Here is a 25,372-nt window from a genome sequence, read left to right as displayed (position 1 = left end):
AAATTCAGAACACGTAGGTCTCGGCTACGAGCTACGCGCGGCTATCGTAGACGTACTACGCCGTAGCCCGTAGCCGTCGTGCAATTCTACCTCCGCTACTCTTTGGCCGCGCGCTTACCTTTGGTCTATTTATAGCGGTTTCAAAGACTTTGGTTTAACTATGTGCGGTGAGCGAGGTGTTAGTTAACGCGTCGTTTATTAGTAGAATGGGCAGAGTAGTTGAAAGGTTTATATTTTGATCGTGATTTGCCAAAAATTACATCATCTGCCTATCCTTTTCCCAACTATATTGGGGTGGGCTTCCAGCCTAATCGGATGCTGCTAAATACTAGTGTTTTACAAGAAGCGACTGCCTATCTGACCTTCTCAAACCAGATACCCGGTAACCCAATACCCCTTGGTAAGACTGGTTGTCAGACTTTCTGACTTTTGACTACCCGTAACCGACTGCCAAAGCTTTGTATATGTCAGCTGATTTTCAATTTTTTTATATTCTCTTACTTTAGCTAGTACGTTGCTCGGGATTTGAACTCATGACAATACGTGCACAAACCGTTAGCATAGGAATTTGTTTGAGAAGTTTCCATTTATTGAGATTCAATAAAATTTTATATGAAAATGTTTCTGTATTGTTGCAAACGTGTGGGTTGTGTACCGTCCCACGCTTGATATAGTATCTACTGTTTTATCATCGAGTTTCAATTCAAAGGTCTTTGACTTAATGAGTTGGAAATACTCGAATTAATTGGAAAGAAGTAAGCTTGATATTTTTGAAATGTCACGTGATTATACAGTATTATTTTCTGAAAGAAACTGGCGTTATGAAAGCAATTTTTAATGTGAAAAGTCTTTATTTATTGTCTGCAAACCCCTCCTTACTTCGAGATCGGTAAGTCAATTGGTTAAGACGAAATGGAAATCACAGCAGTAACTATTAGTTAGAGCAATTGAATGATTGAATTCAGTATAGAAACACTGTGATTGTGTTTGTAGCAATCCTTGGACTTGAGGATATTTTTTTTTATCCAGTAAACTTACTTGAAGCGTTCATAGCACCTCCGTGTGAGTGAAGGCCATTGCTCTGCAGTGGGACGAAAAAAACCTGATAATGAATCTGACTTTGAATACCCAAAATACCCTACTAACACAGCTTCCAAATACCATACATCTTCCAAAACGTGCCAAAACCTTACATCGTCATAAAACGGCAACAACACACAATGATTATAACGTATAGCAGACAGTGTACACCACGGCTTATGAGGCTTACGAAGCCTTATTAAACGCCCACGCGAGCCTTATCGCCGTCACCGTATGGAAACCGGAGATAACTTGTACCCAATTGTGTTTTAACGTAGTGTTATGGGATGACGGATTTTTGTACTGTATATACTTTTTTTTTGTTAGACTGTAATGTCCCACTGCTGGCCAAAGCCTCCTGCATAAGCCATTCCGCGGAGTTGTTGCGGAAATGTGAGTAATGTTACTCTGGTTGGACTGGTCAATACTAATATAATAAAGAGGAATCATTTTTTGTTTGTACCGTAAAGGCTCCGAAAATACTAGACAGATTTGAAAAACTTTCACTGTTGAAAAGCTACACTGTTCCCGAGTAATGATAAAATATGTAGTTCCCACGGCATGCGAGAAAACCGCTAGTTTCGTATAATTATATTTTTAAAGTTAAAACCAATTTTTAGCTTCCTGTGAATTAATGTCAGTTAATTTTATGGAATAAATTGTCAGAGTTATATGATATTTGCCTTTTGTAAGCGATTTGTAAGCCCACTCATGTTGAATTTCCAGTTAAAATTATTAACATAACTCGTTTCTGCGTAATGCTATCAAAAGAGCATATAATATGGCTTTATGACTTTGATATGTTTTTCTCCGAACTGAGAAATTCCAATGCGTTGAATTAAAATTGAATTTAACAATTGAATATGCAACTGCGCAGTCTTTTCCTTGAACGATATTTGGATCGGCTTTCAGTCTTTCTTTGGTCCTTTTTTACCCACGACGGAACGGAGCAGGTATATGCGTTTAGGGTGAGAGATGTGCGTTTGTGTGTGCGTTTGTGTGTGCGTTTGTGTGTGCGTTTGTGCAAAGTAATGTTCCCTCCTATCTTCTAAACTAATGATCTGATTTTGATACGGTTTTTAACCCCCGACGCAAAAACGACGGGGTGTTATAAGTTTGACGTGTCTGTGTGTGTGTGTGTGTGTGTATGTGGCATCGTAGCTCCCAAACGGATGATCCGATTGTAATGCGGTTTTTTTTGTTTAAAAGGTATGTCAGTCGGGAGTGTTCTTAGCTATGTTTGGTGGAAATCGGTTCAGGTCTTCAAGGTCATCAGCTCGTTTGCTAGATGTGATAGGAATGTTACACGCTCAATTTACTTGTAAGTATATGTGGGATCTGAAATTTGAAACACTAATGTCTTTTGGAACCACTGAGCTGATCTGCTGTTAGGGCACGAAGGTAGGAGACGTAACCCTGAACTGCCTTTTAGTAAACCCATCGAGTTTGGGCTCGTTGAATTTGTCTTGACGAGTCCTCTTCATGTTCCTGATTGACGAGAACCTGATGCTGGAAATGGGATGTGGCGGATGAAACCCTGGAATGCCGGAATGAAATGGATAAACCGATTTATATTTTTGCTGAAAATCTAGAATGTCGAAAGGTTAATCTTTATTGTTTCTCAATCTGTGCAATTCTCCCAGAGCCAGTTTGTCATGAGGATTGTTAAACAGCTTCCTTTGGCTGAGATCGCATATAGCGACCCCATCTTAAGATAAAATAAATTAAATGAAAGAAGGAAAAATTAAGGAGCTCCTTTAAAAAGCATGAAATAAAATTAAATTATAAATTTAAAAAAACCCCCGACCCAAAAAAAGTACGCAATAATTATGACAAAAGGTTAAAAACGCTAAACCCTATAAAAAGCAAAAAATAACTTTTAACACTACGTAAACTAAATTTTAACGTGTCGGGGGACCGCTTTTTACCTTCATAAATACTTACATAAATCAAATGATACCTACCTAATTACAACATTCATTTAAAAAAAAACACATATCTAAAGTAATGAATTAGAGCGGTCCCCCGACACGACAAAATTTAGTTTACGTAGTGTTAAAAGTTATTTTTTGCTTTTTATAGGGTTTAGCGTTTTTAACCTTTTGTCATAATTATTGCGTACTTTTTTTGGGTCGGGGGTTTTTTTAAATTTATAATTTAATTTTCAATAACGTATTTGTGTTCGATGAGTTCATGTTCTTAGACCGGTGTCATGACTGTAACTCACTAGGGGGCGCCACAATATTAGGGCAAAACAGCAAAGTAATGTTCCCTCCTATCTTCTAAACTAATGATCTGATTTTGATGCGGTTTTCAATAACGTATTTGTGTTGGATGAGGTCATGTTCTTAGACAGGTGTCATGACTGTAACTCACTAGAGGGCGCCACAATATTAGAGAAAAACAGCAAAGTAATGTTCCCACCTACCTTCTAAACTAATGATCTGATTTTGAGACAGTTTTCAATAACGGATTTGTGTTCCATGAGTTCATGTTCTTAAACAGGTGTCATGGCTGTAGCTCACTAGGGGGCGCCACAATTTTAGTGCAAAACAGTAATGTTCCCACCTACCTTCTAAACTAATGATCTGATTTTGATGCGGTTTTCAATAACGGTTTTGTGTTCGATGAGTTCATGTTCTTAGATAGGTGTCATGGCTATAACTCACTAGGGGGCGCCACAATATTAGTGCCAAACAATGTTGCAATATAATCAAAACGTCTGATTACAATTCTGTTTTCATCAGCAATGTGTACGTGCTTAATGCATGTTCCCAAATAATAAAAATTACGCCAGTAACTCACTAGCGGGCGCTAAAATATCAGTGCAAAATAATATTGCAATAACATATTATATAGACTATAATTCGTATATGCTCTCTAAAAAGTCTGAAATAAAATTAAACAAAATTAAAAATTTTGAAAAACCCCCGACGGTAAAAATCTTATTGAAAAATAATAAAATAACTCAAAACCCCCGACTTAACCCAATTATATAGGAATAACCGTCGGGGGCTGCCTTTTCTATATGAAAATTCAATAATTAATTGAGTGTATTTTATGTCATCGTTAAAGATCTACAATTCTTCAATAATTGTATTCACGACACTAGGAATCCTTTAGCTGGTTTAATGGCAGCCCCCGACGGATATTCCTATATAATTGGGTTAAGTCGGGGGTTTTGAGTTATTTTATTATTTTTCAATAAGATTTTTACCGTCGCGGGTTTTTCCAAAATTTTTAATTTTGCTTAATTTTATTTCTGGAGGATTAAATTGCTACCTTTCTACCTTTACACTTGGTATACACTGGCTATAGGTAGCAATTTGATCCTTGATACGCAAAAAAAATAGTGTTAAGAAAAATTTTTGCCTAGTCACCATCTAAAATTATTCATAATACAAACCCTGTTATGTAAAGAGTTTCTTTGTTACTCAATACTTTTAACTTCAAAGAGGCTTTTTATATAAAATCTCAAGTTTGTAATTAAACGTGGGCCTTCAAAATAGTTTGGATTAACGAGTATTTACGTATTTACTCTTTGATGTTATTTTATTATTGTATCCAGAGACAATATGGAATTAAAACACTACCTACAACGGATACATTCTTATTCAAAGATTAGTAATTAGTTTGATTGTCATTCAAATTAAAATGGAAATCTATTCGCGAAAAATAGTAGACTTATGAGAAAAAGAGCCAGCAGATGTCCAAGTATAAATTATGTAACATTAACAGCTTAAAGAATTACCTTGTCAAAAGTTCGCTCAGACTGAAATTAATTTTCTTTCAGTTTAATTTCTTTCGTTTTTTTTTATATAAGCGTTAGTAAGTTTGTGTTATGTAATATAGTCATGGTAAGCTCTAGAATGATAGTGAAAATAAGAAAGTTAGAATATTAATTGAAATTTGCATCTGTGACTAAAAGGCAGACAGCAGAGCCAAAAAATTCTCGGAATTTTTGTAAAAGATTTAGCGAACCTCATGGAGCCTTAAAAATCAATACATTTACCTAAAACCCCGTAACTTAGCTAAACATTGTAAATATCCCGTCAGATTGAATACAGTCGATGGATTGGATGGCTGACCCACGCAACAAGTGACTTCGAGTGATTGATCAAGGCAACTTTGCTCTCGTAAAACGAACGGGTTCCCAAAGATTTTCTATATTTAGAATCCTCGAATTTTCTTCAAGTAAACGTTACGTAATAACGCGTTTGAGGATGCTTAGAAGGATTTTGGTAGCTGTTTAAGTTATTGGGTAATATTTTTGAGGTCTCTTCAAGAGCGTTTTCAAATTATATCAATCAGCTGGGCGTAAAGGATAAGTGTTTCACTTTGTACTTGAAAGTGACTTGAATTCTAAATAAAAAATGCTGGATCTGAATATGAGAGGGTGTTTAGCTCAAGCTAGTATATTTATTTTGCTGAACATACCCTACTTAACTAGTACTACTAGCACTTTAAATCAAATTCAGTCATTTATTTACTAGAAATAGATTCTTTTTTATTGAGGTAAGACTTTAAAGCCTAGATGTGTATGTAGTTATTCTGTACTTTTTTAACTACTTTTATATTATACTAATTACTAAATTATATATTTCTCTATTCTATGAACGACTCTACACAATGTTTTCTACTTCCACCATCACGCCTTTCCACAATTAGTAACACATACTTTTACTGTTCTTCAACTTCAACATTTCTATACATAAACAAAAGCCTATCTCACAATAAAATAAGCCTCCCTCCGTGACGTAGGCTCTGACGTCACGGGCTCCCGGCCTCATATTGACCTGCTAAAGGGAGCCGTGAATGCGTCTCTCCCGAAGGGCCCGGCCCTATGTTGTAGCTGACGAGAGACTGACCTTTTGTTTGTGTTTTAAGGATTTTTTGTAGTTTTATAGTAGTTTTGGATTGTTGAAGTTTATTACGTTAAATTGCAGTTTTTCATTGAGTTTGGATAATGTAAAACTTTATTCCATATCAAAATCGTTGGTTATTCGATTATATTAAGCAGTTGTATGTGTGTGAAAATAAAATTAAGCATGTGAAAGTATGAAGGAAAATTATAGGTGTAGTGGTATACTGATGGCCATATTAAGTATGAATTTGATTCAACTTACTTTTGATACCAGACAAAGAGCATTTATGAAGATTTGTAACCTAATAATGTCGATAAAATAAAGGATCATGCCCATATTAGTATGGAGTCAAAAGTCAGCAACGCCATGCAACGCCCAAATTCCAGTTCTATGTCATACGATAGCTTTACAGCCATATTTGTAAGATATCTAGATTTAATATTATATAAAGCACCGATTCAAAAGATATTGGACATTAAACTTGATAAATTACCACTGGTTTTTTATACATTTTATCGTTTATTGACAGCATTGCTATTAGTTTTTCACTAGGAACTTCATGATCATCATGAATTCATGACTTAATTGTATGTTATTAGATAAACATGTCAGTTATTTGAATATATTGTATACAGTAAATGAATATATACATGGGCCAAAGGACGAGATTACAGACCGTAATAAATAAAGCATGATTGAAACGATGTCACGTACTGCAATATCAACAAGAATGTCTTATTATTTTTATATTTTTACCGGTGCTTTTTAAGACTTCAAATTATCATCATAATTCTAGTTTTTATTTAATAGGGCTATCTTGTAATATACTTTCTCTGGGCGTTACTGGGGCACAGATGGGCATGGTCCTTTGTAATTTCTGAGAAAAAACATTTAAGTATAAGTTTTACTACATAAATAAAAATACTTAAAATAAGAGTATATTTATCTTATATCGCGATCCAATAGAAAACAATTAAGAGCACAAGACCAAACAATCCCTATGTAAGTATTGACAAACCTCGTTCTAAAAATAAATCGTGCCATTGTTTTATACTCAAGCTTCTGAGGAAAAGCTTTCGAGGAAATTCGGTTACAAATCTGCCAAATCGATATTATTTCAGGAGGCGTCAAGTGGCGCGGTTGGCACTTCGCTGGCATGCCAGTATTCCAGATTTGCCAGTGGCTGATAGTGTTGGCAAACGACGATTTTTTGGAGTCTCGACTGTCGAGATTATAATTTTTTTGAATCTCTATGAGCCGTTAACACTTCTCGATGTTTACTTCACGGTTAGAGCTTCGAAAAGTCTAATGGGCCCTAAATTTTTTTGGGATGAAACGTACTGCAATTGCCTATCTTACTGTGTTCATAATTGCAGTCTTTCATAAACTCGTTGTAATATTTCGAAGCAAATATGATCATGTAAAAAAATAATTTTAAAGATAATATAAAAATCCCAAATTTTCCCATAAGAGTTAGGTTTCACGGGGAGAAAAAATCTGGCGTGATTCCACGGGGTTGTGTACTGTAGATATTTATATACAAGTACACAAAATCTGTGGAAACTATTTCCCAGTAACAACTACTTACTTCATACGAGTATTACTTACATATTTCCTCAGCCTCAGGCATATTGGAGGTAATACCGGATTCACTTATGTAATTCCGCGCTGATGTTCACATGTAAACATAGAATGTGATAGTTGAGTTGTTATTTTATTCTGATATTTTCAGGAAAAATGTGTTGTTGTAATAAGTTTTACCATATACTTATTCATATTTTCACCAAAGTAGTCGTATTTTCAGCACTCTACTCCAGAAACGGTTAATTTTAAAGGAGAGCAACAAGCATTTCTGTACATAATTTTACGACAGTCAAGTTTTACTTGAAGTTGACCTCCAAGCAATATTTCGCGAGATATTTGTGTAAAACAAATTATCCCACCCAAAACAAAAATGTGAAAGACTGCCAAGTTCGATAATATGGGAATGCTTCGCCTATAAAAGAAGTGAGATCTGAATAAGTACCAAGTTCCATACACATACCTCAGTTAAAAATAGTTACTTTTTAATGATGTTACTTGGCAAGTTTTCATACACCTTGTTATAAACCTACTAAACGCAATGAATCAAGTATTTAATTTTCTATTAAAACTTGCCAAGTAATCATCATTAAAAAGTAACTATTTTTAACTGAGGTATGTGTATGGAACTTGGTACTTATTCAGATCTCACTTCTTTTATAGGCGAAGCATTCCCATATTATCGAACTTGGCAGTCTTTCACATTTTGTTTTGGGTGGGATTTCATTTATTTTTGTAAGGTTGTTTATTTTATTTTTTCTTATGATGAAGTTAGTTAAAGAAATGTCTCATTTATACTATTTTTAGATTTTTAATATGCACTATGTTTCTTACAAAGAAATGAACTAGATTAACTAAATGGACTAGATTTACCAACTGACTGACATGACATGTTATCATATATTATGTTCGTGGATCAAAGTTACACATTCGTTATTTTCGAAAGTGATTCACACTTGGCCGTTTTCAGATTTTTACTTTACTTTGACTAAATACAAACCTTTGTACCATTCGAAGATATATTATATAAATATAAATAAATTTAGTTCGTTTTAGTTCCTTAGGGGTATAAATTTACACCGGGTATAAAACACCTTCATTATTTTGAAACCGACTCACACTTGGCCATTTTCAGATTTTTCCCTTTACCTTGACATAAAGACCTACCTCCATGCCAAATTTCAAGTCAATACGACCATTAGTTCCTTAGGGGTATAAATTTACACCGGGTATAAAACACCTTCATTATTTTGAAACCGACTCACACTTGGCCATTTTCAGATTTTTCCCTTTACCTTGACATAAAGACCTACCTCCATGCCAAATTTCAAGTCAATACGACCATTGGAAGTGGTCTAGGTTTTTGATGAGTGAGTCAGTGAATCAGTCAGTGAGTGTATAGTAAAAATAGCGATTTTCTGACGTCAATATCTCAAGACCTACAATAGGTGTATTAATGAAATTTTGTATTTTAGATAAGTGAGGGGGTCTCAACAGATACTAGAAATTTGATATGCGTAAATAAAATAGATTTTGAGTTACAGGGGGGTCGAATTTGGCCCGAAATGGATCGTGTAATATAACCCACGGCCGGTGTGTCGCTTTTTTTGCTCGAACTTGGCGGACACACTGCCGTGTGTCTAGATAACTCTTTTGATCTTTTGTAACTTTTTTAGCCAGCTCGATATCAATGTCAATTGGTAAAATCTTCATAACGACGCCATTATAACCGTGAATTCTGAATTTTTCCACAGAGAAACCCAAAAATAATTTTACTCAAATTTTCAAAATTAGCCTTTAATATTTAAATAATTGGCAGCTTGTTCTGACCGCTAAAGGGCTCAGCACAATCTTAATTAAAAATCCAATTTGCGAAAATGTTTTCGCTTCATCATTATCATTTTTACCACGTCAAAGAAGTAAAGGATTGTAGTTAATTTAAAAACTGCGAACGTAGTCACTAATCAAGTATACTTGGCAAGCTTGTTGCAATTATACTTAGGTACTAATTATAATTCTCCATTGGAGATGCTTGGAAAGAGAAGATTAATTGTTCGTCTTCCATGAGCAGTTTCACTCGTTTTTTGAGGGAACTACTCTCTGCATCGGGTAAAAAATACCTGCATATTATTGTGATGCTATATACTGATATAGATAGGCTGTATTACTGCGCGTTTCATCAAAATCCGTTGAGCCGTTCGTGTGTTACATGTAGACAGACAGAGTTACTTTTGCATTACAATTTTCAACAAAATCTAACGTTAAACTATCATATTATTCTAGCAAAAATAAACCATTAACACGTAAACACAATTTAATTAAAATCCCGCCACCCTCGTTTAGCGCATGCTCCCACACACAGTCTATTTATTTATCTAGAATCTAGACTGCAATTAAAACGGGGATATAAAAGTCTAGACCAGTCTAGACCCACTTAAAGAATACCTATTGCAGCTTATATTGCAGACTATTGCAATCTGTACTGTTTACATGTACCTAGAGTGTGAAATTAAAATTGTTCGTCGTGTGTGAGTGTGAGTCGTGGTGGCCCAGTGGGCGAAGAACCAACCTCTCGAGTATGAGGGTGTGGGTTCGATTCCAGGTCAGGCAAGTACCAATGCAACTTTTCTAAGTTTGTATGTACTTTCTAAGTATATCTTGGACACCAATGGCTGATAAAAAGGTGAAGGAAAACATCTTGAGGAAACCTGGACTATATAGTCTGAAATCACCAACCCGCATTGAGCAAGCGTGGTGATTAACGCTCAATCCTTCTCCGTGTGAGAGGAGGCCTGTGCCCAGCAGTGGGACGATAAAAAGGCAGTAACAGTAATGTTATGTCCTTGTGAAGTTTAGTTTGTAATAATAAAAATGTATGTGTAGTAAACTAAAAGGCTGCTTAAGTTTAGATGTTTTGATTTATTAAGATTTTTAAGGTGAACATTTTGATGTTGCTCATTCCTTCTCTTTCGGAGAAGAGGCCTGCAGTGGAACATTAAGGCTGATGATGATGAAGTGAACTACGCCATTAATAGAATGCTCGATCACCACTGTCTGCCAATTTCGTATTAAAAATTACTCTGTCTGCATTTTGTCAGACATATAAAATACCTAATGGACATATTGGATATGTCCTTAAACCTAGAGAAAGGATATCTACTATCCAATTAATGATTTAATGAATGCGGGCGAAACCACGGGACATAACACAGTAAAGCCTGTAACATACTATTGACGATAAACGAAGCTTTACGAGGGTTGCCGAAGGTACTTATACGATTCACGTTTTATTTCCGCGTTCCACAACCAATTAGAAAGGTTTGATGGTGCCATCAACACTGCGGTAAGCGGGAAACTTGCTATATAAACTATAAAAAAACATACTGCATCGTATAATCCGATTAATTTGTTACTAAAACCATTAAGCATAAAAGACCACAGTTACTAAACGCTAAAATGACACTTTATATCCAGCACAATGCAAATGCAAAATGATCTCTCACTGTCTGTTAGTTGTATGTATCCATCCTGCAGTGGGTATGCACGATTAACAACTGCAAAATACATCGAAAATAAAAAACAAAGTTATGAGACCTACAGTCTATATTATAACAAGAGAAGAGAACCTCTTGAGATTATCATTATTCAGTTTATTTAGCATCTCCATAGGTTCTCAAGGTTTTTGAAGGTTTTATATCGCTGGAGTTATTGCCCTTTTAGAGTTGATATGAGCACTTATGTGTAATGGGCACCCTTTTTAGGGTTCCGTACCTCAAAAGGAAAAAACGGAACCCTTATAGGATCACTTTGTTGTCCGTCTGTCTGTCTGTCTGTCTGTCTGTCTGTCTGTCTGTCTGTCAAGACCCTTTATCTCAGGAACGCGTGGACGTATCAAGCTGAAATTCATATGAAATACTCAGGTCTATTGTCCCTTTAAGCTGTGAAAATATCAAACTTCTAAGCCAAGCCAATCAAAAAATACAGCCGATTATGTCGATATTTTCAACAAATTTTCGACACTCGCAAAGGAATCAAAACCTACAGGATACTTCCCGTAAACTCAGAGTCTTGAAATTTGGCATGAAGCATTGTCATATAATGCAAATATAGGAAAAATTCCGAAAATCTCATTTTTTTAGTTATATATTATAAAAAAATATATTTTAATAAAATGAAACTTACTATCTTATTTCTCACGAACGAATAAAGGTATCAAATTGAAATTTATACCAAATACCTAGGTCTATTGTCCCTTTAGGCAGTGAAAAAATCAAACTTCTAAGTTAACGCGATCAAAAGATACAGCAGTTATACCGACACCTTAGACGAATTTCCGTCACACGCTAGGGAATCAAAACCTACAAGGTACTTCCCGTGAACTCAGAATCTTGAAATTCGGCAAGAAGCAACGTTATATAGTACAGATAAAGGAAAAATTGCGAAACTGATAAAGTTACATAAAATATTAAAATATTATTTTTGCTTACATGACATAAAATATTTTTTTAATTATTATAAACTTACTACCTACCCTTTTTCACATGAACGCGTAGAGATATTAAAGTTGAAATTCATATCAAACACTTCTTAAATGTAATTGCCTCTAAACTGTGAAAAATTTTAAATCATTCAAAGGTCATTGGGCACCTTAGTATGGAAACCATACCCACGGCGGATTCATCGGATCATTACAAGTCGTCAGGCAGTTTCGAAAAAAACCTGAAACTGGAGCTCGTTATGTGATTAATCCCTCAAAAATAAAAGATCCCATTAGTAGTGAATTCTCATCACCTAAAATAAAATAAGCTCCAACACAAGGTTACGTTATAAATTGTAAAGGAGTTCCCATAACTATATGTGATCTTTGCTATCGATCCCACAATGGCAGTCAAACCTATCTATATTTAACCTTTTCACCGCCACGCCATATCGGTATTCCTGTACGCCAAGCCCGAAAATCTTAATTAAATATCTACTAAAAAATACATAAAAGTAATGATTTAATAGGTTTATTTTGTATTTTTCTGCGACCTGTTTTTTGTCGAGTATAGCCGTCGTTGGCGCACAGGGCACGCTTGCTCATGTCGGCTATAGCCGACATTGGCGTTCAAAAGGTTAAAGTCTTCGCCAATACGAATAAAATAAGCCCAAACACGTGGTAGTTGCAACATACCATTCAGGAGTTCCCTCGACTCTCTGTAGTCTCCATAATCAAATCGGCTCCAAACCTTCACTGTTTAACAGTACCCTCAAAAATACACTCACATGTCTGGTTTTGACTCAATGCGTGCCTACAATATTCAAGAGTTGCCCTCGATTTCTCAGGGTTTCCAGATCCTCATCAGATCCTGGTCATCCGAATTGGCATCTTCCTTCTTTATGAAGTCTTTAACAATAAAAACTAGCATTGCAACCTGTACAATCCTCTGAAACTGCTTGTCTTTTATATTTTTCAAACGATCCTGGACATTCGTCTCCATGGAATTTTAATAAAATATTTATATTCAAAGAAACGTCATACCATTCTCCACGATTTAAAACTACTTTGATTCATGTCCGCCACTTTTTACAAAGCGGGTCAGATATGCCCAATGACCTTTAAGACATAATTAGTTATTTTCAATCAGATTTCTGAATGATGACTATAAAATGTTGTATATAAATAACTTTAATAAAATAACTTTTAGAAGGTACTGGCCTACTATTTTAGTTATATTATAAAATAAAAAATATTAACTAGGTATTTTGACTCTCACGAAATTACCATAACTATGATTGTTCTAAACTGAACGGTTGGCGCGAGACTCACTTTTTATCTATACAGGATTTGTACGGAACCCTCGGTGCGCGAGTCCGACTCGCACTTGGCCGGTTTTATTTGTTCTTGGGCGTGAAAACTTCTGAAGGATTATATTGGGATAGTATCTACATAAACTTATCATATTGACAACGGAACGAATGCCTATAGGAATAATGTTGAAATAGGAGGACGTGGTCCAAAATTCGGTTTAATAAAAACATTATAATATAAAAACATTATAATATTTTCGCTTATTTAAAAAAAAAACTGCTAGAAGGTGAAAAAAAAGCTGTGAGGAAATAAAGTGAAAATGTGTTTGTACCGGGTCTGTACTCATTTAATATTTAACTACTTAAGCGCTTATAATTGTTGTCGCTAAGTGCACACACTCAATTATATTTAAGAAGTATTATTTTATTTACTGCTGTTATGAGGCTGAAATATTCGAAATGAAGGCAAGGAAATTAAACACAAAAAAATGCATTCCGTGACGTAAACTTCCAAACAACCTGCTTCAACTAAAACTACACTGAATTTGGGAAACCAAGTCGAAAAGTTTGCCGAAGTCGGACAGTCTGACGTCAGACTGTCTTCAACGTCAGACTAAGCGTAGCGTGTTGTAGTGACAGTTGAATGATGCATAGCTTGAAGCTGACTGTTCGATATACTACGATATTAAATGTTATGTAAGTGCTTGTAGAATTGTGAAAAGAAATATGTTTGAAATAGTTGAATGTGAGTTTGATATAAAGTATAATGCCGCATGTCGTAGACAGTCTTGCAAAGTTTCTTTGATATTTACAATGATACATACAGTTAATAAAGTAAATAAAAAGACGTTTAAAAAACAGAGTGCATTATTGTGGTAAAAAGTACAGTCGCGGACATTAACGGCTGGCCACTTCTCATTATTCGTATTTTTTCCAAGTCGTACTATCAAAGGTCAGTGTTAAAAATATTGATAACTAACAAAGATGTAAAGGAAGCCAAATTAGTGTTAACGGTATATTTTAACATTTGTTTTGACTTTCCCTTACCCTCAAAAAGACAAAGCCAAACGGGGGAAAAAGGGCAATAAGTGCGAGGGTTTGTTATAAATGCAACCTGCATTATGTTATGCTTTCATAAAATACTGACATTTAAAGAACCAGCCAAATCTACGAACTTTGAAGTGAGGGAACGCAATATTTACTAAAAAAAAAAAATCAAAAATATTTAGGCAAGAAAGTTTAGAGTAAAATATTATCACATTTTTGATAATATTTTACTCTAAACTTTCTTGCGTTTTACACGTCTTCCTTCTTATGTCTGTAATGAATGACAAGCTTAAAAAAATATACTATACCAAGTCTAAACTCCCATAACCATTGAGTATTATTAATCGCTTGCCTCGTTTGTGGTACAAGCAATCAATTGCAGTTGGAGCAATATGGTTTTTGCTCGCGTGTGCAAGTTTCAGCTCAAGTACTGCAGTAATTTTTGATTTATTGCTTTGGGTTTAGTTAGCAATGAGTTTTGGGTCTGTGGCTGTGTTGCTATCGAACGATTTTTGGGATAGATAGTTGTATTCGAGATAGATAAATGGATAGAAGCACAAATATAAACGCGCTCTGTTAAAGGAGTCAGTCAGCGTTACTTTAGTATAGATTTTATAAAAAGAAAGCTCTTCTTGTTGCTGTTTATTTTGACTACCTGTGTAGGTATCTTTAAAGCGGTTATGTAGTTTTGACCTGGAAGCTTTCCAAACACGAGTTAATTTTGGGTATAAAATATAAGGATTTCCTTCGAATTTAGTTACAATTTTAGTAAGTATTTTAACTTATCTCATGACCTAAAATTTCTATCCACCTCCACAAAGTTCAAACATCTATCGATCTCAGAGAGCAATTAATATACTTGTCATCTCTAAAGATAGTACACCCTTTTCACACACGAGAGTAATATAGAGGTATTATAGAGATGTATCACGTATCTAGCTAGAGCCGGTATATTGGTAGGGGAAGGTGGGAATCGATTGGGATGGGTCATTACCTCATTACTGACCGATGGGATGGTACCTTTAGTTTGTAGTATAGTTTAGGATAGCAATATTGGGTGTTTAGTTGTATGTGTTGTAGTATTCCGTCCCTATGTATGTAGGTATGTTATGTATAACAGTACTAGCTTTCGTCAGTTGTTTCACCCGTGAGAATTACTCCGCCTATCCGGGTAAAAAGTAGCCGATCGCGATGAAAGGGCTATCTAACGCGGTATAATTTTTCAAATCTGACCAATATTATTTGAATAATGAAGCAAAAAAACACTCTTCAGTCTTATTATATTATTATGGATTAAAATATGTGTTATCAACCCATTTACATTTTCTATACCTATGAAACCATCACGTAGGTACTTCAACCAAGGCAGATTGAGAAACAGACCATCCAACACCCTAAATGTAAATCACCAATACATAGACCTACCTACGTGCAGACTCGTCCTTCTAATCCGTTAGATTGTCTGACCCAATTACACAACAAATACGAACAAACAGAACAATCTATTTGTATTTAATACTACGAGACGCCATCTTTAATTGAAACCGATGTATAAGCTTTCGAACTGAATCCTAAACTAATATTATAAATGTGTGATTGGTGTTTCATAGTTATAGATGGAGTTGGATTAATGGTTATTTTTTTATTTATTATGAGTATCAAAAATACGTATAAAAATTGATAACTTCCTTCTATTTGGGAAGTCGGTTAAAATATTATAGAGTCGTTATCTTAGTGTGTGAATATGGTACGGGGCGGCGAAACGACTTTAAAAAGCTTTAGCTTACAGAAGATAGTGGATCCAACTAACGCTACTTAAAAAAACGTGGCTGGGCCTTCGTTGGATCCCTTTTGCTGATTGCAGTTTTCACCAAAACTTTCCAGAAAATTAACCCAGTATTTTTAATGCTTATATACCTCTCTATTGGTGTAGCAGTCAACAGTTTCAATGATGTACCTACCAAAACAAACAAACTTGCAAACTTAATAACAACAAGGTTCGCACGCAATGCTGTGCAAGCGAAGCGGTAGCGTAATGGCGCTGTTACTAAATATCACTGTATTTTTTGTACATTTTAATATAGTACAGTCAGCGGTAAAAATCTTTGAACAAATTCAGCGTAGATTTTTTAAAACTAATTTTCTTAATGTGGTTTACAAGTTATCAATTGATATAAAAAGCTGTGAAACATGGATTTCTGAAATCCGTTTGACGAAGTACGTAACGATGTAACATGGAATGGTACACAACGACGTCGCTTTTAACAGGTCTAAAGGGATTCAGCTGATTAAATACGAATTAATAATGCAATATATTAAGTCCTATACAATCATCAGAATTAAATCATATAACACTTGATCACACAATACGTCGTTTTCAAAATCATTTTTAGTAAAATGTTTTTCATAAAAGTTCTGTTTACACCTGCATCGCCACGTTTAGTTTGTTATTTTAAACTTTCATAGAATTTTGCCGCCGACTGTACCACTTAACATCGCATGCAAATTGTTAATTTGTTGTTACGGTGACATGCTAAAGAACGTTTGCGAACGGAGATTTTTGACGTTAAAATATTGTTATATTAATCAAATTCTATGTTTTTGTTGCTATGAAATTGTAATTGTGTAATTTCAATTCTTTGCAATTATGAATATTACGCGTGGGATTGTGGTATCTGTTAATAATTCTACGTACCTAGCTAAGAAAGCGAATTTGTTTCTAAGCAATAGGAATCCAGTAAACCTGACAATCTTCGTGTTCCCAATAACAGCACTGTAAACATCAGATAGGCTTCGAAACCGGGATTTGTTAATTTTCCATGGTTCACTTAATATTGTTATCCTTATATTCTGGCATGCGACAACAACACAACACGCGATGTCTTTGCTCCTAAATTATGGCTGTACTACGCTAATTTATTCGTCATTGTAAAATAATTATGCCGTGAATTTAATTAGAAATGTACACCGTTTTATTACTTAAGTGGAGGATTTATGTTTCAATGGGTAGTAAGTTTCCTAGGCTTCAGTCACAATCTGAGGCTGAAACACAGATATAAACTTCACGCATCGGGTGATAGACTACAGCATACTATCGTTGCAACGCTGGCTGCTGTTTTCGTCTTAGTTTTCTTCCTTCGTGTTCTTCTCATCATCAACTGCCTATCATACATTTACGTAGCCTATAGCACGAATCTTGAGCTCTGACCTACATCTGCGCAGAAGTGATTTATTAGCAAAGAACCAATCCCGAGTGACGGCTATGACGCGATGCACTGCGGGCCAATCACAGCTTTAGCCCGCCCCCGCGCCTCACTTCATACCACAAAAGGGACCCAATAAATTACTTCTGCACAGGTGAAGGTCAGAGCTCAAGATTCGTGCCGATAACTATACGAACGGCCGAGAGGAGACTTGGTACACAATTGTCCTGGTCTTTCACCGTCTCACCCTAACCACATCAAGGCAATTATTTTTTCTTTAACATTTTAAAAATAAACAAACCGTCAACACAACTTTCTTTGTACACTAAAATTACAAAGCAGAATAATTATAAACGTTTCCACTGAAGTTGTGAAACCATTGAAGTTTAAATTAAGTGTATTTATAATTAAGTCTAAAAGTAATTAGCTGGTAGCAAAAGAAAATACTTGTGCACGAAATACGAGGCCGTTTAATTACGAACGTACACAGATATTTAAGAAGCTCCTTGGCAAATTTTAATAGATGTTAATTAAGCTTATATTGATGGGAGAAGTTTCGTTCTTTGTGTACAGGAAGATTAAAGAAACGTCTATACTTATTTTTGCTTTCTATTATGAGGACAGTACTGCATCGATACTTACATAAATAAATTGTACTCAGAATATTAGGTACATTGTATGAGTAGTTGTTCTTCACACCAAACAGACAGACATGTGTTGCTGGGGAGTCTATTGCGCCACTTCTTCTTCCCAACAATAGCACATAGAAAGTGGTGAAGGGTTTGCGTTTTGGGGGCTGTCTTTATGTATTTTTTTGACGTTCAAAAAGCGCTGATTCCTGGCCCAGTTTGAGTTTGATTTTGATAAAAAAAGGTAAATAATCGGTATAAAGAGGCCTCTTTTTAGAAGGTAGTCCACATACTTGCGACTCTTCTTGTGTATCGCTAGCTATTACATGATCCGTCTGAACATGGCTTAAATAGGTGAAACAGAGACTGGTAATTGAGTTGTAAATCCCAAACAATGAGTTCATGTAAATCTTCAAGCTAAATGTATAAAAAATACTGCTATGACGTAGGTACCTTTTTACCAAAATTCAGCCGTGTCATTAAAAAATCTTTATACTAATGCGACAGTCGCCTGACATTCAGCTAAATATAGCAAAAAGATGAATGAATCTCGGTATTTTTAGGCTTTGTTCGTTGGTTTGGAAGTAAGCCTGGTTTATTTATAACTTTGACGCATTTTTTGTGTCTTTTCGCAATTGTAGGTAATGTAAAAGGTAACAATGTTGCTGTAAGACTTCTTGTATTTTTTATTACTGCCTACTCTAAATATATTTCCATCTCCAAATATTTATTTGATACTATCCCCAAATTAAACGTTAATGGTACGCTACGCCTATCTAAACTAACTTGTAAAATCTTTAGAAGAACACTGAAATTAATGTCCTCTTTTCATCATCATCATCATCATCTCAGCCATAGAACGTCCACTGCTGAACATAGGCCTCCCCCTTTGATCTCCACAGATACCTGTTGGAAGCGACCTGCATGTCCTCTTTTAATCATAGAAAATCCTGAAACAACTCGTCACTCGCGAGAAGAACTAGTCACTTATCAGACAAATTCAGACCAAATCTCTGTTCCTTTAACAGCCTTCCACATCATCCGTAGCACATTCTCGAACGATCCAGCAACTTCTCACCCTAGCCCTTCTTCTTCCAGCTGCAGATCGAAGCGGGGGCAGGCGAGGGTCCCGGGCCCCCAGTCAACAATAACTCGGAGGGCGCAGTCGCCAGTCCTCCTCGAGATGATAATCATAATGCTCAACAGCCTCCCGCCGTCACTCCTCGGGCTAGGCAGCTCAATCCTGCAGGTATGATTATTATAAGCATTGGTTTATTTATTGTAAAGTGCCTAAAGTGTCCTGTGGCTACTTTTTATACTTCCCCTGTCCCTGCGTCGTAATACCTCAATGCTGAGGGTCGTGACCATCTTCCATCTGTTTCTGTCTCTGGCGGTGTGAAGGGCACTGTGCACCGTGGAGTCAAGAGCAGTGCGGATCTGGTCGGTCCAACGTATGAAGCTGCGACCGCGAGGCCTTTTCCCATCTACTTTACCGGTCACGATTAGCCTCTTGAGGTTTCCCCCGTCTTTCAAACTTTTAATACAGTCGAGGTGCAATTTTTTACTTAAAATCTTCTTATATAGTTTTATAACAAAAGGGAAGTAAAGACGACCTACAGGTTTTTTTTTGTTCTTATTTGGTGGTGTTGTTTGTCTGAATATTTTTTAGTTAACTACCAATGTAGATGACGTTTATCTATCTGTTGATTTAAAGTCTCTTATGTAGGTATACGTAATTAAAAGTATTTCATGTCAGGGCATACACTCAATTGTGACAAAGTATTATCAATTGTGGCTTACTTAAAGTCTTAAAATAGACATTTTCTATGTCTACCCAACCCCATTATTTGAGGTCGACTTAACATTGTGTGTTACACGAAGTATATTTCCTTCATGAATGAAGGGATGAATCCCAATTCAATGCGTAATTATACTTCCATAAATAGCCACAAATCCTTGTATCTATTTCTGTATCGTCATTTTAAACCCTACTCATCAATAACAGAGCTCTGCCATTTATTTGTGCCGTTTAATCACGGCATATTAACCCAGATTCTAATATTAGACATGAATATTAAATTGTACATGAAGACGGTTCACCTGTCTTGCGACTGATACCTATCGGAATAATTAATTTTCATTTGTGTTTGAAAAGATGAAGGTTTTATGAAGAAGTTGAGGATTTTTGAAGTTATATTGTTACTTAATCATTAATATTAAATATAAAAAAAAGAAATTTGATTTTGGTAAAGGCATTTTTTGCATGGGTTACTTTAACATAAAGCACATCATAAGACATTGTAAACGCAGGGCTCGTGACTTTTAGATCTTCCTACTATCATTATAATTCTTTACAGTTTAATGAGATATATAGGTAATATAATTAAAATTATTTTAGTCTGTTTAGTTTAGACAATACAATACAAATTTACAATACCGAAATAAAAATATTTGATAAACGGGACCATTAAGTCTATGAAAAACTGTTTCATTTTAATTCAAATAAAGTTCACACACGCGAAATAACTCGATCACACAAAATATAACGCGATATCATTGTCAATTACCAACACTTTGAAGCTGAAACATTATTTTTTACACGCTTCAAAATGACAGTAATAAATTGTATGAGAATCCTTTTTTTTTCGCGTAATCGGACCGCAATCAATGGAGTGGTTTCGACGCCCGCTGAATTACGTAACGATAACAATAATGGCTGAAAAAACTTTGAAAGGTGAACATGGCATGATTTTTATGTACTAAGCTAATTGAAGGATTGACACTGAGTCCAGTTTTTCAAAGATATAAACGACTTTATAAAGATACATGGGGCTGAAAAGAATCTATGGTTTTGATAACCTCAGAGAAACAAGTTTGAAAGAGGACATGCCGTTGAGCCCTAAATAAAATTATGAAAGATAATGATATACAAAGAAAACTCTTCAGACACACTACACATGAATAGTAGGATTATGCAGATCTAGACACGCTATTTCGCCCTGAAATTCAAATAACTTAAACGCGTCATAACAATACAATATCCAACCAAAACAAAGGCTTACAAAAACATATCGAATTCCACTACGCATATTCTACGACGTTTCTCAAAGAAAACGAGTATCAATGGGCGTGTAGCGATAATAATATTATATTAGCAACCCGATATATTTACTCTGGGTATAGCTAATAGTGCCTACTTCGAGGCAATCATCATAGAATGTTTGTTTATTGACTTTGTTACCAAATGTGGCTTAAGTAATACCTTTTTGGGGATAAGTAGGTTATATGACGTGGGACGTGTATTACGTCGTGCGGAACGTCACAAAATACATAATCTGGTTTATGAGATAACGCGTAAAGCTTACAGAAGCTTTATTTTTGAAGGCATTTTGTGTACTTTTATAAAATAAAAGCTTATTTCACTTTTAACAGCTAATTTGAAGACTCATTTTGGAAGAAGGTTAGCCAGGGTATTTAGCTAGTTATCAGCATCAATCAATACTGATGCTAGCCAATTCGTAGTAGAAAAACTAACTAGGTACTTAGCACTTTTGTTTTCACATTGAGAATAGAAAATATAATAGTTTTTATCCTGGTTATTTTATCCTGTTTAAGTCATACATATGTATCTGTTACATAGGCACTTCAATGGAAACAAAAGCTTATCTCATTCTTTCATAGTCTTGTTCTTAGAAGCAAAAGTTCTAGGAATTCTAGCCAAATAAGGAAAAGTGATCACAAAAATGTTTATGCATTTTCTAAGGGGAGGAGAAACGAAGCATAGAGATTGTTGGATTTTTTTCGTGGACCCATTAGCAAAGAGGTGGTTCTCGAACAAGAATATTCATGTTTTTGATCCCTCATTTAGGGTAGAAGGCACCCTTTATATTGAAAATACAATACAACTCGAATTATCAACAAATATTGAGATAGCTATTGTAAATTGGACGATACCTACGATCATCATCATCATCCTCCGAGCCTTTTCCCAATCATGTTAGGGTCGGCTTCCAGTCTAACCGGATTCAGCTGAGTACCAGTGCTTTACAAGAAGCGACTGCCTATCTGACCTCCTCAACCCAGTAACCCGGGCAACCCGATACCCCTTGGACGATACCTACGATATAAAAACGAAACCTTAAGAAAATCTATTCTTGATCTCAAATCAAAAGAGAGCCTTTTTAAAACAAATTCTTTCAGCAATTTTGTTCCAAACAATTACTTCTGAATTACTTTTAATTTGTAGGAAAACCGGGGTCAATACAAGTTTCTTTGTCTTCCTCAAAAAATATACATTATCTAAGCAAAAATCTCGCACGAGCTGCCATCGGCGAATTTAGTCTAAAATAAAATACGCTTCACACTCAACAAGGCTTTGTTCACGTTATTCGAGAAAAAAGGTAAAAGTGCTATCACAAAGTGACGGACAAATATTCTTTGTAGAGCCTTTTAAAAGGAAGTATTGACTCATGAAAACTCGCTGGATCACTCGAGTATTATCACTTGGTTCCATTAATTCTGAGTGCCCCAAAATCTCTGGTCATCCATCACGCAATCAATTTATTTCTTTAACTAACGGCTAGTTGGCCTAAATAGTGGCCAAGTTTCCACCATTAAAAGTAGATTTACGAATTTTTTTTTTTACTTTCCTACTTAGTAGGACTTTTGGAATGTGTCGTGGAAATGTCATTGAAGATCTTTGGCAGTCGCTACGGGTAGTCAGAAGCCAGTAAGTCTGACAACCAGTCCTACTAAGGGATAATGGGTTGCCCTGGTAACTGATTCGAGAAGGTCAGATAAGCAGACGCTCCTTATAAAACACTGGTACTCAGCTGCATCCGGTTAGACTGGAAGCCGACCTCAACATAGTTGGGAAAAAGGCAGATGATGAGTGGCCAATTTACCTGTGTACCATTAAAAGTAGATTTACGAAAAAAAATATTTTTCTTACTTCATACTTAGTAGGACTTCTTTTTCTGATTATTTGAATAACATCAAACGTAAAAGTTTTCAGAACATTTTCTGCTTCTTAGAAAGTCACAACTGGGGAACAAGTAACAGGGCGACTTTTCCTTCCTATATCTTACGAGTACATTACCATATTACGAACCTTCAAATTCACTTTTCCTGGAATCCTGTATGTCAATATTTTCTGTGGAGTTTCAATGTGTTGGCGTTGAAGATGAACATTTATTTATGAAAATACTCAAAAGAGGCGTAATGACAGTTGTTTCCATGTAATTGGTATATTCTGTTACATCACGACTGGAAGCTGATTTAAATTCTAAGTTGATTTATGATGTTGGATTCAGTCTTATCCTATTGACTCTAATCACCCCATACTTTATTATTACCCCATATTTTGCTGTAACTATGGCAACCTTTCGGAAATTGCATAAATAGTAAAATGTGCTAGTTATAGCCTGTCGACAAGCTTCTAATGCAATAGTAATGTCTACTCTTCTCGAAAAAAGTGAAACCATACTAAGCTTCACTAATACAAATAATAGCTAATTTCATAATTTCTCAGCGCCATTATTTCTGCTAACCCAGAAAGAGAGCATTAAATGTCACCAAATAGGTCAGCTAATGTCGCGTAGATCGATACAAATATTTATCGTCAGCAGGTATTTAACACAATTCCATGATACCTTGTGGGGCTTCGGAACAAGGCTCCACGTGCAAGGTCTTATGTTTCAATGAAATGCGTAGAACAATATCAACACACCGCTTCCACGCTAGAGGATTTTATTGAGGGGTTCCAAGTGGTGGTAAAGAGAAATGTATAAACTGGTTTCAATGAATAACATCGTGATTTTGACAAATGAAATAAATAAATGGGGACACTTTTCACACACAGTCGACACATGATAAGCTATTTATTATCTTGTGTTACCTCATCATCCTCTGAGCCTTTTCCCAACTATGTTGGGGTCGGCTTCCAGTCTAACCGGATTCAGCTGAGTACCAGTGCTTTACAAGAAGCGACTGCCTATCTTGTATTACCTACATATAATATTTATACATCTAGATCACAGTCAACAAACATGCTCATCACACAAAAGTTGACCATACCACGAATCGAACTCGGGACCATCCGTTCGGCAGTACGGCATGGCGACTTTTGCGCCAGCGGGGCCATCAATATCATTAGACCACCCTTTTGCTGAAACCCCCAAAATACCTAGTCTTGCTCCACCAATTTCTCAACAGGAAAAAGGGTAAAACATTTCGTCACAAAACGTGAGCATTTTAATAAAAAACTCGAGAAAATACGAGTAAATACTAAGTAAGGCTTCGCTTTCAGTCAACGTGCCCCTGCAGGCGACTGCCAACAAATGCGTAAGCCAACAATACAAGGGAATACGCCTGGCTTTGCACGTGATTGTGACGTCACCTGCCCAAACGTGGTCTTGTGGGGAAAGGTCTGTTTGGGATTGTATTAAGGAAAATTTTGTCAATGGATTCTGATGAAATTGGGGGCCACGTTTAATTTGAATTGAAATTGTAAATACTTTTTGTGGTATTCGGACCTTATTTAGTATATTTGATGACATAGTTTGTTTTTAGGGAAGTTTCATGTCTTTGTCTGACAGATGTCTTAAATGTTCCACTGGGTTAATTTGGTAACTTTTTTGTGAGGAAAATAATGGAACAGATTTCTTTAGCTATTTTTTCTTTGTCTGTGCAAAATGGAAATTCCTAATTAACTTTCACACATTTTAGGAACCACACATGTCACTTAATCTACATCAAAGTTCGTCAATTTATCAAAGTTAGTAGGTATTAAGGCCAACAATCCTTCGCCTAGCTTCCCTACTAAGATAACAATTAATCAGCTTCGCAACCCAGATAGCGAAACAATGGAATATCCGATCTCTATAATACCGGCCTCATTCTGTGAAGGAGTTATTATTTCCCTCTAGAGAGTTCAGTTCTGGGTAAAGTTGGATCTAGATCTGTGTTGGTAAGTCCTAAAGTGTACTTCGCATTATGATGGCTGTAGATTCTACCGGTTTCCGGCACCCGTGGGAACTTCTCCGTGTAAAAAGATAAAAAATAGGCTTTAGTCTTTGACAAATAGCTTTTAGATGGCTCCACGTGAAAGCTCTGTATCCTAGCTTATACGTTACTACTTCACACGACATGACAGCCGTGCCGTTGTCGTATGCGTGTC

General features: G+C 35.7%; 1 protein-coding gene across 2 annotated transcripts in view; it reads left to right on the top strand.

Moving 5' to 3' along the window:
* LOC110379691 (dual specificity tyrosine-phosphorylation-regulated kinase 2) overlaps positions 1-25,372 on the top strand; it is a 70,872-nt gene that overhangs the window by 8,110 nt on the left and 37,390 nt on the right. For both annotated transcript variants that reach the window (XM_064035240.1, XM_064035239.1), the window contains exon 2: positions 19,294-19,444. In XM_064035240.1, coding sequence (XP_063891310.1) covers positions 19,294-19,444 — 151 coding nt within the window. The remainder of the gene's footprint in view (positions 1-19,293; positions 19,445-25,372) is intronic.

The sequence above is a fragment of the Helicoverpa armigera genome, chromosome 6 (assembly GCF_030705265.1).
Source record: "Helicoverpa armigera isolate CAAS_96S chromosome 6, ASM3070526v1, whole genome shotgun sequence".
Classification (NCBI taxonomy): domain Eukaryota; kingdom Metazoa; phylum Arthropoda; class Insecta; order Lepidoptera; family Noctuidae; genus Helicoverpa; species Helicoverpa armigera.
This window is presented reverse-complemented; position numbering and strand designations above follow the sequence as displayed.